Source organism: Chaetomium tenue (assembly GCF_020726465.1).
Source record: "Chaetomium tenue strain MPI-SDFR-AT-0079 chromosome Unknown F5144scaffold_1, whole genome shotgun sequence".
NCBI lineage: Eukaryota > Fungi > Ascomycota > Sordariomycetes > Sordariales > Chaetomiaceae > Chaetomium > Chaetomium tenue.
The window spans coordinates 5,538,979-5,551,979 of NW_027117329.1; the positions used below are offsets into that span (position 1 = coordinate 5,538,979).

The 13,001-nt window shown below is 56.6% G+C and overlaps 2 protein-coding genes across 2 annotated transcripts; one reads left to right on the forward strand and one right to left on the reverse strand.

The window, feature by feature from the left end:
- Positions 1–9,764: 9,764 nt before the first annotated feature.
- Positions 9,765–10,733, forward strand: F5144DRAFT_589400 (uncharacterized protein; the record flags this gene model as incomplete). Its single annotated transcript, XM_066790035.1, has 2 exons — positions 9,765–10,300; positions 10,412–10,733. 2 exons carry the CDS (start codon positions 9,765–9,767, stop codon positions 10,731–10,733), a joined length of 858 nt encoding a protein of 285 aa, XP_066649386.1.
- Positions 10,734–11,269: 536 nt separating this feature from the next.
- F5144DRAFT_617761 (uncharacterized protein) lies at positions 11,270–12,868 on the reverse strand. The gene has a single exon (XM_066791892.1). The coding sequence runs from the start codon at positions 12,730–12,732 to the stop codon at positions 11,335–11,337; it is 1,398 nt and encodes a 465-aa protein (XP_066649387.1). The 5' UTR covers positions 12,733–12,868; the 3' UTR covers positions 11,270–11,334.
- Between the last annotated feature and the right edge of the window lie 133 nt (positions 12,869–13,001).

Genomic DNA, 13,001 nt, shown 5'->3' on the forward strand with positions numbered 1-13,001 from the left:
GCCGCCATGACCGAGAGCAACAACAAAGGAAGTTTCAGAGGTGCAGGTCTAGTACCTTTTGACCCCGATTCAGTGATATCCAAGCTGGATGTCAAGTTACGGATGCCAACACCAACTGGTCCCCCCTCCGCCGCTGCCGATCCTTGGTCCTCCCAGACGCCACGGAACCCAACAGAGGCTGTCTCGCAATCCGAGTACATCAAAAGTCGGATTGCCCGTCACCAGGGAAGCTCGCCGACGCAAATTCTCGCTGCTGTCGACCAGCTTGCGAAGGGGACGCAGGCGTTGGCGCACTCGGTTGCCCTAATGACGGGTGAGATACGTACCTTACAGAAGGCAAATGAGGCACTGAGCAAGCGGCGAAGGGCCAAAAAAACACGTGTGCGTCTTGGAGGATCACTTACTGTAGGAGATGCGCATGATCTATTAGCCCAGAGAGAGGTGCAGGAACAGGTAGAGCGTGAAACCCGGGAAAATGGTGGTCAGCGGACCCGAACAGAGACGGCTCCACGGCGTTGTGGCAAGTGTGGAAAGCCCGGGCACAATGCGCGCACGTGTCAGGGAGATGTGGTAATGTCTGATGTATATAACTCTGTATAGTTTCGGTGTATTACTGTCACGGATTGGGCCGCATACATGCGGACCAGGGGAAGCGCCCAGAAGGCGCCCGGACCAATCATCAGGGTTAGGATGCACGGCGATCTGGATCGGTGCCAAGAAGGCCATATCCAGGGATAGAGAGGATATGGGCCATAGCAAGTACATCCACCACGGATATACTGTTGTGAAGGCATATCCATAGGAACCTAGATAGTATATAGTCACTCGTTCTGGAGAGCTCTGGGAGTTCTCCAGTTAGCAATCACAACTACAGTTCGCTACAAGCTCACAAGCCTACTGTTGAGACAAGTCTATTGTTGTGCACCCCTTGGCTGCACCGAACCTAAGCATCCTCGAGAGATTACCTTCAACGAAGCTGAACCCTAACAGGATAGGATCCTGAAGCAGGTTCGTCACACAACTGAAGAACCGATTGGGGTCGCTGTCATACGACCGACCGACCGAACACACCGCCTGACAGTCAACCGAACGAATCAGCAAGACAGCTGAAGATCCACTGATCTGCGGACCAGCCGGCCGAACGAACCGATTGGACAAGATGTCCCAGAACGAAGGTGCGCGTGCGCGCAAGGAAGTCCGCTTCAACGATGCGGCCGAGACCCTGGCGAAGAACACGAAGCGCCGCGACGGCAGACGACTGTCGGCGCCCACGATTGAACATGACGATGAACCCGAGCACCCGGCTCGGCCGACTTCCGAAGATTTCAAGCGAGAAGTCACCGATTGCCTGGACAATGTCCGGTACCGTCAGACGACTGATGACCTGGTGTCTGAGACGCGGGTTAAGATTGCCCAGTTTGCGGATATCTACCAGAAGAAGACCCGTACTAGGGAACCCGGCATGCCTCTACAAGTCTGGGTCGATGGGAATGACATTCCTGGTGTGACTGGAGTTGTCGATGCCGACGAATTTGCGAAGCTCGTAGTCTCAAACCCCCACGAAGTGTTCAAGGAAGTCAAGCTGCGTTGTTTCATGGCAATGGCATATGCAGAACAGGTCAAGGAATTGCACGCAACGGCGCAGGAGCTGGATAACAACATGAAGCTTATCCACGACTGGGTTTCTGTCCTGCACGACAGCCCTGCGGTGGCTGCGGGCGACCGAGTTGATGACTGGGCCACCACCATTACCGACCAGCAGGCTACCATCGATCGCTTGCAAGAAGAGGCCCGCGACTTGAATCAAGCCATCGCCGACATGGTGGTGCACAGCCGAATCCACAACCAGGGAGGTCGCCAGGGCAGTGTGGCCTCGAATGCGACCAATCCCGACAACGGCAGCAAGCGTAGCGGCAAGGTCCCTGACCCCCCGATCTGGTACAATGAGGCCGATCGCGACACGCAAGAATTTGAGCACTGGCACCGTGCCATCGAAAACAAGATGAAGGTCAATGTTGACCATTTCCACGACGATACGGCCCGACAGGCCTACATCGAATCGCGCCTGGGAGGCAAGGCTTCTCGCGAACTTGCGCCGTACCTGCGCGATACACACCCTGAACCGATCAATACCTCGACCCGGTTGCTTACCCACCTCTGGGAGAACTACCACGATCCCAACCAGGCCGAGAAGTCGCTGGACGATTACAACAAGTTGAAGATGAAGCCCGGCGACGAATTCAACACGTTCAAGAACGACTTTGTACGCCTTGCTGGTGAATGCGGCAAAACCCGTGCCCAGTGGAAGGCCGAGCTCAAGCGCAAGTTGACGACCGATCTGCAGCGCCAGTTGGCTGCTGCATACGTGGACCCGACGGTCACCTTTGATCAATTTGTTCGTCTGGGTTCAGAGATTGCCTTGGTCAACAAGCAGGCCAAAGAGGAAGCGGCTGCGCGCCGACAGAACGGACCAGTTGCTCGGCCGCCATCCGGCAGAACCAACCCAGCCAAGATTATTGCCAATGGCAATGGTGGAGGTCCAACCGCCGACCGCGGTGGTGCCGCACCGACTGGCCTAACCCCCGACATGGTGCGCAAGTTGTACGAAGAAGGCCGCTGTTTCCATTGCCGCGAGAAGGGTCATCTGAGCAAGGATTGCCCCCAGAAGCCCCCCAAGCCGGCAGCACCAACGGCTAACCCTGGGGATCGCGAGGCCCGTATTCAGGAGATTCAGCAGCGCTGGGCAACGGCCCAGCCGGAGGAGCAGGGCCAATCTAATCAGGACCAGTCGGAAAACTAGAATCCCTGGGTAACGAAGTCTCCCTCCCAGGGGTGATGTCTGTTGAGAGTGGTGGAACTGGCTTCCTGTGCGGTTATCTCGGTGGTGAACCTCTCCTTACTACCGTTAAGATGGCGAATAATGGAACGTCCTTGACTACATCCGCCGCTCTGATCGATACGGGAGCAAACGGATACCTCTTCGTAAGTAAGAAGTTTGCATCGCGGCTGCGAAAGACCCTGTTTTTGAAAGAATTCACTGCATTTGAGCCCGCGGCAGTTAGCGGGCACGATCGAAAAAACCCCCAGATGATCACGGCTGCGCTGCAGGGCCATCTGACGATACAGAACCGAACTATTCGCAACGAATGGATGATCGAGATCAACACAATTCACGACTTGATTATCGGCCGCAAGTGGTTCGACTTCCACGACGTGATGGTCGATTGTAGGCGCCGTCGCCTAGTTTACCCGGTCGAATGGCTCCCAGATCCGACTTGTTGGAAGGCCAACGACATCTCGTTGGACCATGTGGGCAGCGAGATGATCGTCCCAGACCTAAAGACCATTGAGGATATTCAACGACGCGACCGGTTGATGGAGCAAGAAGATCGTCGTCGCCGGGATGGTCGAGCCTCAGCAATCCGGAACCGGATCGCCGAACTGGAAAGGCGAGAACCGACACCACCCAAGAAGACTGTTACCTTCGCTAGCCAGGTCACAATTTTAGCCCGACCGCTTCTAGACCCAACCGCGCCGACCACGCCTCAGGACGAGGGTCTCCGCAAGATGGAACGGGCCCTAGGGACGCGGTTGCCGCCGCCTCCGCCGCCATCTAACACGACGATCGCCGCGATCCGAGGTCGCCCTGGTCGGACGAACCCGGACCCTTCCAAGCAGGGCACTGATGCCCAAGGTCCGTATACCCTACGACGTGATTCCATTGGCTGGTATAAGCATCGTCCCCTCCAAATGGCGGTGCTGGGAGCGATTGGTTTCCACCGAGCCGCCCGGGACGCCCGGACCAGCTGGATCACTCTGAACGAGCTGGATAGAATGATTGAGAGCAAGCGGATGGAATCCGACGGGTCAGACCTCCGGCAACAGGTACTGAGCCAAGTCCCTACCGCCTACCACGACTACCTGGATGTGTTTAGCAAGGCAGACTCGGATACAATGCCCCCATCCCGAGCCAAGGTCGACCACCATATCGAACTACTGCCCGGCAGGCAACCTGAAGACCTTGGGTATAGCTCCCTGTACAAGCTGTCCGTCGAAGAACTCGAAACAGCCCGCAAGTACATCGCCGAGAACCTCCAAAAGGGATTTATCGAGCCCAGCAATGCTCCCTGGGCCGCGCCGATCCTATTTGCCCTGAAGGGCGATGGGTCACTCCGCTTCTGCGTCGACTACCGCAAGCTCAATGCGATAACCAAGAAGGACCAGTACCCACTGCCTCTGATTGACGAAACCCTCGCCCGAATTGCCAAGGCGAAGGTGTTCACGAAGATCGACATCCGCCAAGCGTTTCATCGAATCCGGATGAGCCCGGACAGCGTGGATTTGACTACCTTCCGGACAAGGTACGGCGCCTACCGGTTCAAGGTGCTACCGTTTGGGTTGACCAACGGCCCAGCCACTTTCCAGCGATTTATCAACAATACGCTGATGGGCTACCTGGACGATTTCTGTAGCGCGTATATCGACGATATCCTGATCTTTTCCGAGAACCAGAAAGATCATGAAGAACATGTGCAGAAGGTCCTACAACGATTACGTGAAGCCGGCCTGCAAGCCGACATCAAGAAGTGCGAGTTCAACGTTGTCAAGACCAAGTTCCTAGGCTTCATCGTTGGGACTGACGGCATTGCCCCCGATCCAAAGAAGCTGGACGCTGTGGAGCGCTGGGAGACGCCGACGACCATCAAAGGTGTTCAATCCTTCCTCGGCTTCTGCAACTTCTACCGCCGGTTTGTCCGCGAGTATGGACGGGTCGCCCGCCCGCTGGTCAACCTGACGAAAAAGGAGGCCCCGTTCGCCTGGACAGCCGATTGCCGACGTGCGTTCGAAGAGCTGAAGCACCGGCTCCTAACCGCTCCCGTTTTGAGCCATTTCCATCATGGAAAGCGAACCCGGGTTGAGACGGATGCGTCGCAGGGTGTAATCGCCGGCGTGATGTCCCAGTTGCAAGAGGACGGCCAGTGGCACCCAATTGCTTACTTTTCCGAAGCCCTGCGCGGGGCTGAACACAACTACCACATCCACGACAAGGAGCTGTTAGCGGTGATCCGAGCACTACAGTACTGGCGGGCAGAGCTGATCGGTCTGCAGACCGAAGAGCCTTTCCTAATCATCTCTGACCACGAGGCATTGAAGTACTTTAGCACTAAGCGGCTACTCAATATCCGACAGGCGGGCTGGCTGGGCAGAGTTGATGGCCCAATACCACTTCCAGATCACGTATCGCCCGGGTAGCGAGAACGCAGCGGCCGATTCGTTATCCAGAAAGACTGAAGACACCACGACGCAGAAGGCGAAGCGCGAGGCATACCGCACGATGCAAATCTTTACGACTGCTCGCCCTGGCCGTGAGGCAGACCGGAGCATTACAGCCGTAACCACAGTCCTGGCACTCGACGAGGATGTCTTACCCCCACAAGGCTCTGGGTTCCAACTGGTAGACGACCTCCTAAACGCCAACCGTACTACACCCGAGCTCGAGGAATATCGCCAGCAGGCTCGAGTCGAGGAGAGCGATTTCAGCTTGTTTGGTGACCGCCTATTACTCCACGCAGGGAAACTGGTCGTACCAACCAGCCTTCGAACCCGGGTGATCCAGGAAGCTCACTGCCGACTGACGACCGCCCACCCGGGCCGGAACAAGACCAAGAAGCTGGTCAAGGCGAGGTACTGGTGGCCTCAGATGACGGGCGACATTGAGACCTTCATCGACAACTGTATGCCCTGTAGGTCTTCGAAGTATCCCCGCGACAAGACCCCAGGACTGTTGAAGCCGATCCCGCCCCCACAGCGTGGCTGGCAATGCCTGGTTGTGGACTTCAAGTCGATGCCCCTCGACAAGTACGGATACGATAACGCGTTGGTCATGATTGACCGTTTGACGAAGGCATCATGGACCGTCCCATGCAAGAAGGACGCCACTGCACGCGATGCGGCCTGGATGTACTACGAGGGGCCATACAGGATCTTCGGCTTGCCGCAGGAGGTCATCAGTGATCGCGGACCCCAGTTCAGGGCCGCTTTTACGGATGAGCTCTCCCGTATCCTCGGAATTGACTGGAAATTGGCTACGGCGGGTCACTCCCAGACCGCTGGTCAGGTCGAGAACCTGAACCAGTATATCGACCAGCGATTACGACCGTTTGTGGGCCATTATCAGGACAACTGGTCGCGGGCGATACCCGCTCTCGATGCAGCCCAGATGGGCCTACCGCACGACAGTACCGGGATACAACCACACGAGGCACTGTTCGGCTTCCCGATGCCGATGCCGTTCGACTGGGAGGCTCGGACTCAGAGCTTCGCCGACCACACCAACGCCGACCAATCGGCTCGGGAACAAGCCCAGGATACGGCACGTTGCATCCAGGGCTACGTCGACTACGCCCGCGAGATGATCCAGAAGGCCCAAGCCAGGCAAACGGAACAAGCGAATCGCCATCGCCGCGAGCCAGACTTTGATGTCGACGACCGCGTCGTGATCATCAAGAAAAACGAACTCACCGACCGGCCGAGCGACAAGCTATCTTACCCGATTACGCAGCAGCACTACCGAGTGATCGGGAGGACGGCCGAGGGCGCCTACCAGCTGGAGGTCCCCGAGACATGGAAGGGATCGACAGTGTTCACAGCCGACCGATTGAGGCGTTACCCGAATAACCCATTGCCCGGCCAGGCTGCAGAGAACCCACCGGGCGAAGACGAGACTGGTACGGGTGCCGAGGAATGGGAGGTCGAGAGGATCCTGGCTAGCCGTCTGCGGTACGGCAAGCTACAATATCAAGCAGAGTGGCGCGGATGGGAGCCGGATCCCGAATGGTACCCAGCATCGGACTTCAAGAACGCACCAGCGGCCCTACAACGCTACCACGATGATAACCCGGACCAGGCGGGTCCCCCAATGCGTTTAACCGAATGGTTGCTGGCTGCGGCTGAGGATCGTTTCGACGATGTGGAGCACCCGGACGATGACCGGCCGGTTGTTAGATCTGCGTTACCACGGACGGCGCGACGGTTACAACGGAAGAAGGTTTAACTAGGGAGAACGATTACAATCCGGTAGTGGGAAAGCTCGAGGCGAGCTTTTTTGGACCCGGGGGATGTGACGGCAGGTTCTAACCCTAACCCTGGCCGCAACCCGAGTGGTGGTCTGTCTGCCTCCCACCTGTGTTTTCCCACAGTTGTGCGAATCCTGTATCTTGATTCTTTTCTTTTCTTCTCTTTAGCTTTAGATTCACGTAATTGAGTGGGATCATTTGAGCCTTTGTGCCTCTATTCCTCGCTCGCTCGTCACACTTGTATTTTTTTTTTTCTCAAGGTAGTTAATTGTTTTGAACTTTGATTTTCACCAATTCATCCTTCATTTTCTTTTGCATTTTCGATTACAGTGAGTTTTCATCACTATTTGACTCTAAAGAAGGCTTAATTCAAGTGTCATTGCGTACTTCTAAGCCAACTACATCTCACACTCTAAAACTGATATTTTCTATGCCCTAGAGTGGTGATATACCTCGAAACCACATAGGTATACCATTAACATTTTGGCTACGTGTCGCACGCCTTCTAATGCTCTCTGGTCACAGAGCCGCGTCCCACGAGCTGCGTCAAAAAGTCACCCTTGCAAGTGAGGAAAAGAAAACTAAGAACTGCCTTCCTAGTCCTCGCTTAAGGAGGACGTATAAGGACGCGGAAGCGGAAGAAAGCGAAAAATAAAAATTCCCAACACTCTGGCCCTCTCGTCATCGAGAGGCAGCACTCTGGCACCCTAGTTCATTCAATATGAACAAAGCTTCCTAGCTGATGCGCGCTTCAACAGCTAGAAGAACAAAATGATTGTCTCTCTTACTCGGTATCCAGACCAACGCGGCTAGGAAAAAAAGATATCGATTGAGGCTTCAGCTTCTGGAATGCTTCATTGGAATGAACAGCTTTAACGGCCCGTCTATTATTTATGATGGACTTCTTGTAGCTGTAGGCATTGAGAACCTAAGTTTTCGAAATTACTCTATGCTATACCGTTAGAGATATAGAAGCGGCATTGCATACCTAGACTATTTGATGGAGTTTACTGATGATGTGATAACAGCTACTCTGTCCATTCGGCTTCACCAACCAACGCATCGACAGACTTGGTCCGCCGTTTTCCTTCCGCTTGCGACCGGGGCCGAGTGCCAATCAAGCTTCGGGCGAAAGCCGAAAGACCTCTCCGGTGGAGATCAGGACCGGGCGCTCCGGGATTTCGGAGATCCGGGCCGGGTGCTCTGTCCTGTTCGGCTGCCTGGTGACGGAGAATGCATGGCTTCTACAACAGCCTAGGTAGGCGGGTTGCAGGAGGCGCACAATAACACCACCTACCGACCCGAACTATGTCCCCCTTTGTTGCGATCAAGATCTTGACTCGTTGGCGATAGAGACAGGGTCGCATGACTGGTTCTCAAGGCACTAAAGTAACTACTTAACTAATTAAGGCACTTGACACACCGCAGGATGCCGAGTTGTCTTGGTTAGGTAGGTCCTGGAAAGTGTCAACAGGGTACTCCCCGGGCATTCTGGAGCCGCGTCCCCTCCGCCCACTGACAAAGTCGCCGGATGTCGAGGCCGTTTTGAAACCTGTGCTTGAGTCGTTCGTAATTGCGCATCCACATGCGAGCCAGACCAGACCTTGGCGCTTGCATGCGGCCAAAGTTTCGAGTGAAACAGGGACCGAGTCGTCGAGTCGTGAACATATCCGATGGATTGTTAGTGTCTTCATTACTCCTGGCTTCGTTGGATCGACAACGACATGGCGTGGTGTGGCGAAGGGGGTGTTTCTCCTGGGTTGGTCGGTCGCTCGGGCGGCGGACGATCGTGATCCGAGCACCCGGGCTCCCGACAAGAGAGGCATTTAACTAGAGACGGGAACCGGCATTTTCCCCCATGGCCGGTGTCTATGGGAGTTATCCGACTTGGACCCCTTGTAGTTTGTTGAGAGCTGCCCGGTTGTCATTATTGTTAATGCGCCGAAACACTCCGACTCCGATTCAACATTCTTGGTTGCAAGGAAAGCCAAACTCCCGTCTCACAGACAGGGAGCTCAGCTCTTCTGAGCCATTGTCGGCGATTGGATTCGTTCCTGTCCAAACTAACAATTCGGCATGCAAAACACGGCGGCGCGTGATTAGCGTCCCCAATCAGCGCCTTTGCTCCCCACAGCTCCCCCGTCTTTGCGGGCTTCTCACTGGGCGATTGGCGCCTATTGCCGGATAAAGACCCCGCCTCGACCCTGCATTCCGGAACGAGCCTTGCAAGCCAGCCAACCGTGGTGAGTTCCCCTTCTCTGGTCATCCGGCAGGAGCGCCTGCCCGCACATCACCTCAGGGCCTCGACTCACCGTCTTCCAACTTTCCCACAGAAGCTTAATTACAAGTGGTATTCTCAACCTTTCCGCCAGCCATGACCTCGGAACCGACTTGAGAAGCGACCGGCGAGGATTCTATGATCCTAACACGTGGGCTTTCACCCAGCCGCGCCTAACACGGTTCCGGCAATAGTTACCAGACAGCGACATTGACACATTGACTCGAATTACAAACAGCCCGAGCCGCAAACGGAACTCGTCTGCAACCGTTATTCGACCAGTCTCTCGCTCTTCACCAACTATTTCCGCAGTTGCCAATACATCAAACCGAACCGCCGCCGACCCCTATGCACATTCCCCCCTCGTGACAGGCCCAGTTCCCCGAGCGCACCTCATACCTCGGTCAACAATGGAGCCAGTTCCCGAAACGGAGAGGATGGAGGAGTTTCGACCGTCACCCCTTCCGAGCCTGAGACTTCCGGCGACCACATCACTCGCTCCCGAGTTTGACTCCCTCCGAAAGCCTCCTACCATCCGCCGATCGACTGATCCGTCGCCGTCCTCCCCCATTTCGCCGTCCTGGATGCCACCGGCTCTTCCCCATCGACCCCGAGCGTCTTCGCCGTTGTCTAGCAACCACGTCAGATCACGGTCGGCAGCGAGCCTGGCTCCTCCCATGGGGCGCACCCAGTCTATGCCCGGCACAAACGCCACAGGCCATCTTCTATTCTCTCCCCATATCCGCCCACAGAGCCCGTCGGGGTCACCCAGCCGGGTCCGCCTACCCCGAAAGCCGGTCGACGAAGGTTTTCCTTCCTCGCCGACCCGCATATCCGTTCTCGACCATGAGCGAAAGATACCAGAAGGGAGCAGCTCGCCCAACCAAGCATTGGGGATCACCCCCATCGCATCGGTACCAAAACTGCGGAGGCCGTCTTCCCCGTTGTATCAGGTTTCTCACTCCAGCCCGGCTTTACTGACCGGCGGAACCCCGACGACACCGTCGTCAATTGCCACCTCCCCATCGTACCGACCATACGATTCTTTCACCAACAGTTACGGATACTACCCGTCCTCCTCTGTGCCCTCGACCCCCACGTCCGCCAGATCCCGGAGCCCCAGCATTTCCAGTCTCGAGACCATTCCGGATTCCCCGGATGCTGAAGAAGCGGCTCTGGAGTCTGAGAGGATCGCCCAGCTGAAGGCCGCTGCGGACGCCGCCGAGGGCGGAGAAACCAAGGGGAGGGGCAGTTTGGATGTGCCCACTCGCGGCCGGACATTGAGCGGTTTCGGTTCGCGCGACAAGAGAAAGCGATGGAGTGTGTGTGGCGCCGAGAGGCGGCAGGATCTGGATCTAGAGACTATATGGGAGGATTGAGGCCCTCGGTGTTTGCAAACATCATGAGGGATTTGGCAGGCCGAGCGCCGCAGAAGCGGCTTTTGATTCTCAGCGACCCGGAAGAGCCAAGGGCGTGGGATGCTATGCCCATACCGTGGCTCCATCGGCTGGGCGGGGAGAGTGTGCAATGTGCACCTCAGATTTGTCTTGTTTTTTTTGTTTTCGTTTCGGCTTTCTCACTCGGCATCATGACAAAGGGTTGTCAACATTGGCAGGCGTTTAGCGGAGAATCCGTTGTTCTGATACCCTTCTCCATCGGCATTCATCAGGGCGACATGGCGGTCGCCGCAGTACTGGATTGTATTCTAGGTAGCTGGGAGCTTCTGGTCCGGGGAAGGTTCGCGTGCGCTTTTGTGGCCATCTTAACTAGGTACCTTACTTAATTGAGCGGCAATAAGGAAATCTTATTGCGCCAATCTCGCCGAAGCTGCGGGCAACTGTATCTGACTTGGTAGTATGGAAGGTAAGGCAAGCTGTGAGATTCGAGTCTCGTAAATGCTCTTTGTGTGGCCAGATCTATCTAGTTTTAGTTGGCTAAACAAATAAACAAATAAACCCGTTAACCCCCTCCCCGCCCCCTTCAGTCAAACGGTATCCTCCTCAACTGTTCCCCAGCCCCCCTCTTCTTCATCTCGGCCGCCGCCGCGAGACTACTCGGCACCTTGATCCCACAGCAATCCCCCCAGCCCTTCGGCTGATGCACATGCCGCACCCCCTCCTTATCATCAAACACCTCCACCTCACCACCCTCCTCCTCATCATCATCCCCGCCCTCCCCATTCCCATTGCCAGCAGCCCCCCCTTCCAGCGGCTCACTCATCCCCTCCGCAGCAGGAATCAGACTCCCAAACAAGAAATGCTGCATCACCGGCAACTTCCCCAACACCTCATTCACAAACATGCGGCGCATGCCCCCCTCAATCTTGCCCCACCCCCCGCGCGCGCTGCTGATATCATCCAGCATGGGGCTGTGCCACCTCAGCCCGCGCACCGTCTTGGTACTATTCACAAACGCCACCTGGCCCAGGTACAGGTACTCCGCGCCGTACTCCTCCAGCATCAGCTCCTGGTGGATCGCCCGCGGCGTGACCACCGGGTGGTGCGTCAGCTGGCTGGCGCCGAGCAGGAAGGGCAGGAACTGGTAGTCGTCGAGCCCCCATACGCCGTGCGAGCCGGCGGGCTCGAGGTAGTAGGTGCTTTGGATGCGGCGCATGACGGTTAGGTAGCGGGTGAAGACGCGGAGGGCGAGTGCGGGGAGGTCCGGGGGTTGGAGGAGGGAGAGCTGGTACAGGCAGAGGAGCCACATGGTGAAGTTGAGCTCGTGGCCGGAGCCGTAGTCGATGCGGCTGCGGTTGCCGAAGGATTGGCAGAGGTAGGTGGAGAGTTCGGCGGTGGCGGCGGTGGAGTTGGGGATGGGGTTGGACCCGGGCTGCTGGTTGAGGAGGGTGGCGTGCCAGGTGGGGGAGCGCTGCTTGACCTTGTCGAGGAAGACGCGGAAGGTCTTGTTGCCGAAGCGGGAGCCACCTTGGTCGTCCGGGGGGGATTCCTGACAGAGGGCGTCGGTTTCGTCTAAGATGGTGAGTATGGTTTGGACGGTGGGGGAGAGGTCGGTGTCTTTGACAGAGGAGATGGGCCTGTCCACGGCGGACTCAGAGAGGCCGAAGATGAAGGAGAGGATGAGGTTGTAGGTTGGGGAGGATAGGAAGAGCTGGTGGTCTTGTGGGGAGAGGATTCGCCTGGCGGGGACGGTGAAGTTGAGGGTTGCCGGGTCTGGACGGGGCGGTGCCGGTGGTGTCTCCGGGACGGGCATCGGGTTCGCCGGCTCGGCCTTCCTCCGCCGGGGTTCCAATTTCGGGATACGGTCCTTGAGGTTGGGAATAGCTCCCCCGCTTGGCAAACGCGGGGGTTGAGCTGGGCCGGGGGGGTTAGTTCCCTCTCCCGGCACCTTGGGTAATGTTGATGGTAATGTTGATGTCATGTTTTGTGTGAGTTTGCAATCTCCTGATAGTCGGGATAATCGTTCGATCTTTGACCCTGACGTTTGGATCTTAATGCCAGTTGCAGGTGTGAGGTTGAAAGTGGCAAGTTGAAGTCGACTGATGGTTCCTTGGCTGCTCAGATACCCCTGCAAATGGGAGCTTTGTTAAGCTGCTGGAGACGCTAAAATGCGGGGCCGATCGCTGCTGCAGGTTCAGCCCAGCAAACTGCATCCAGTACCCGTGCCACGCCCCACTTCACTTGGGTTCG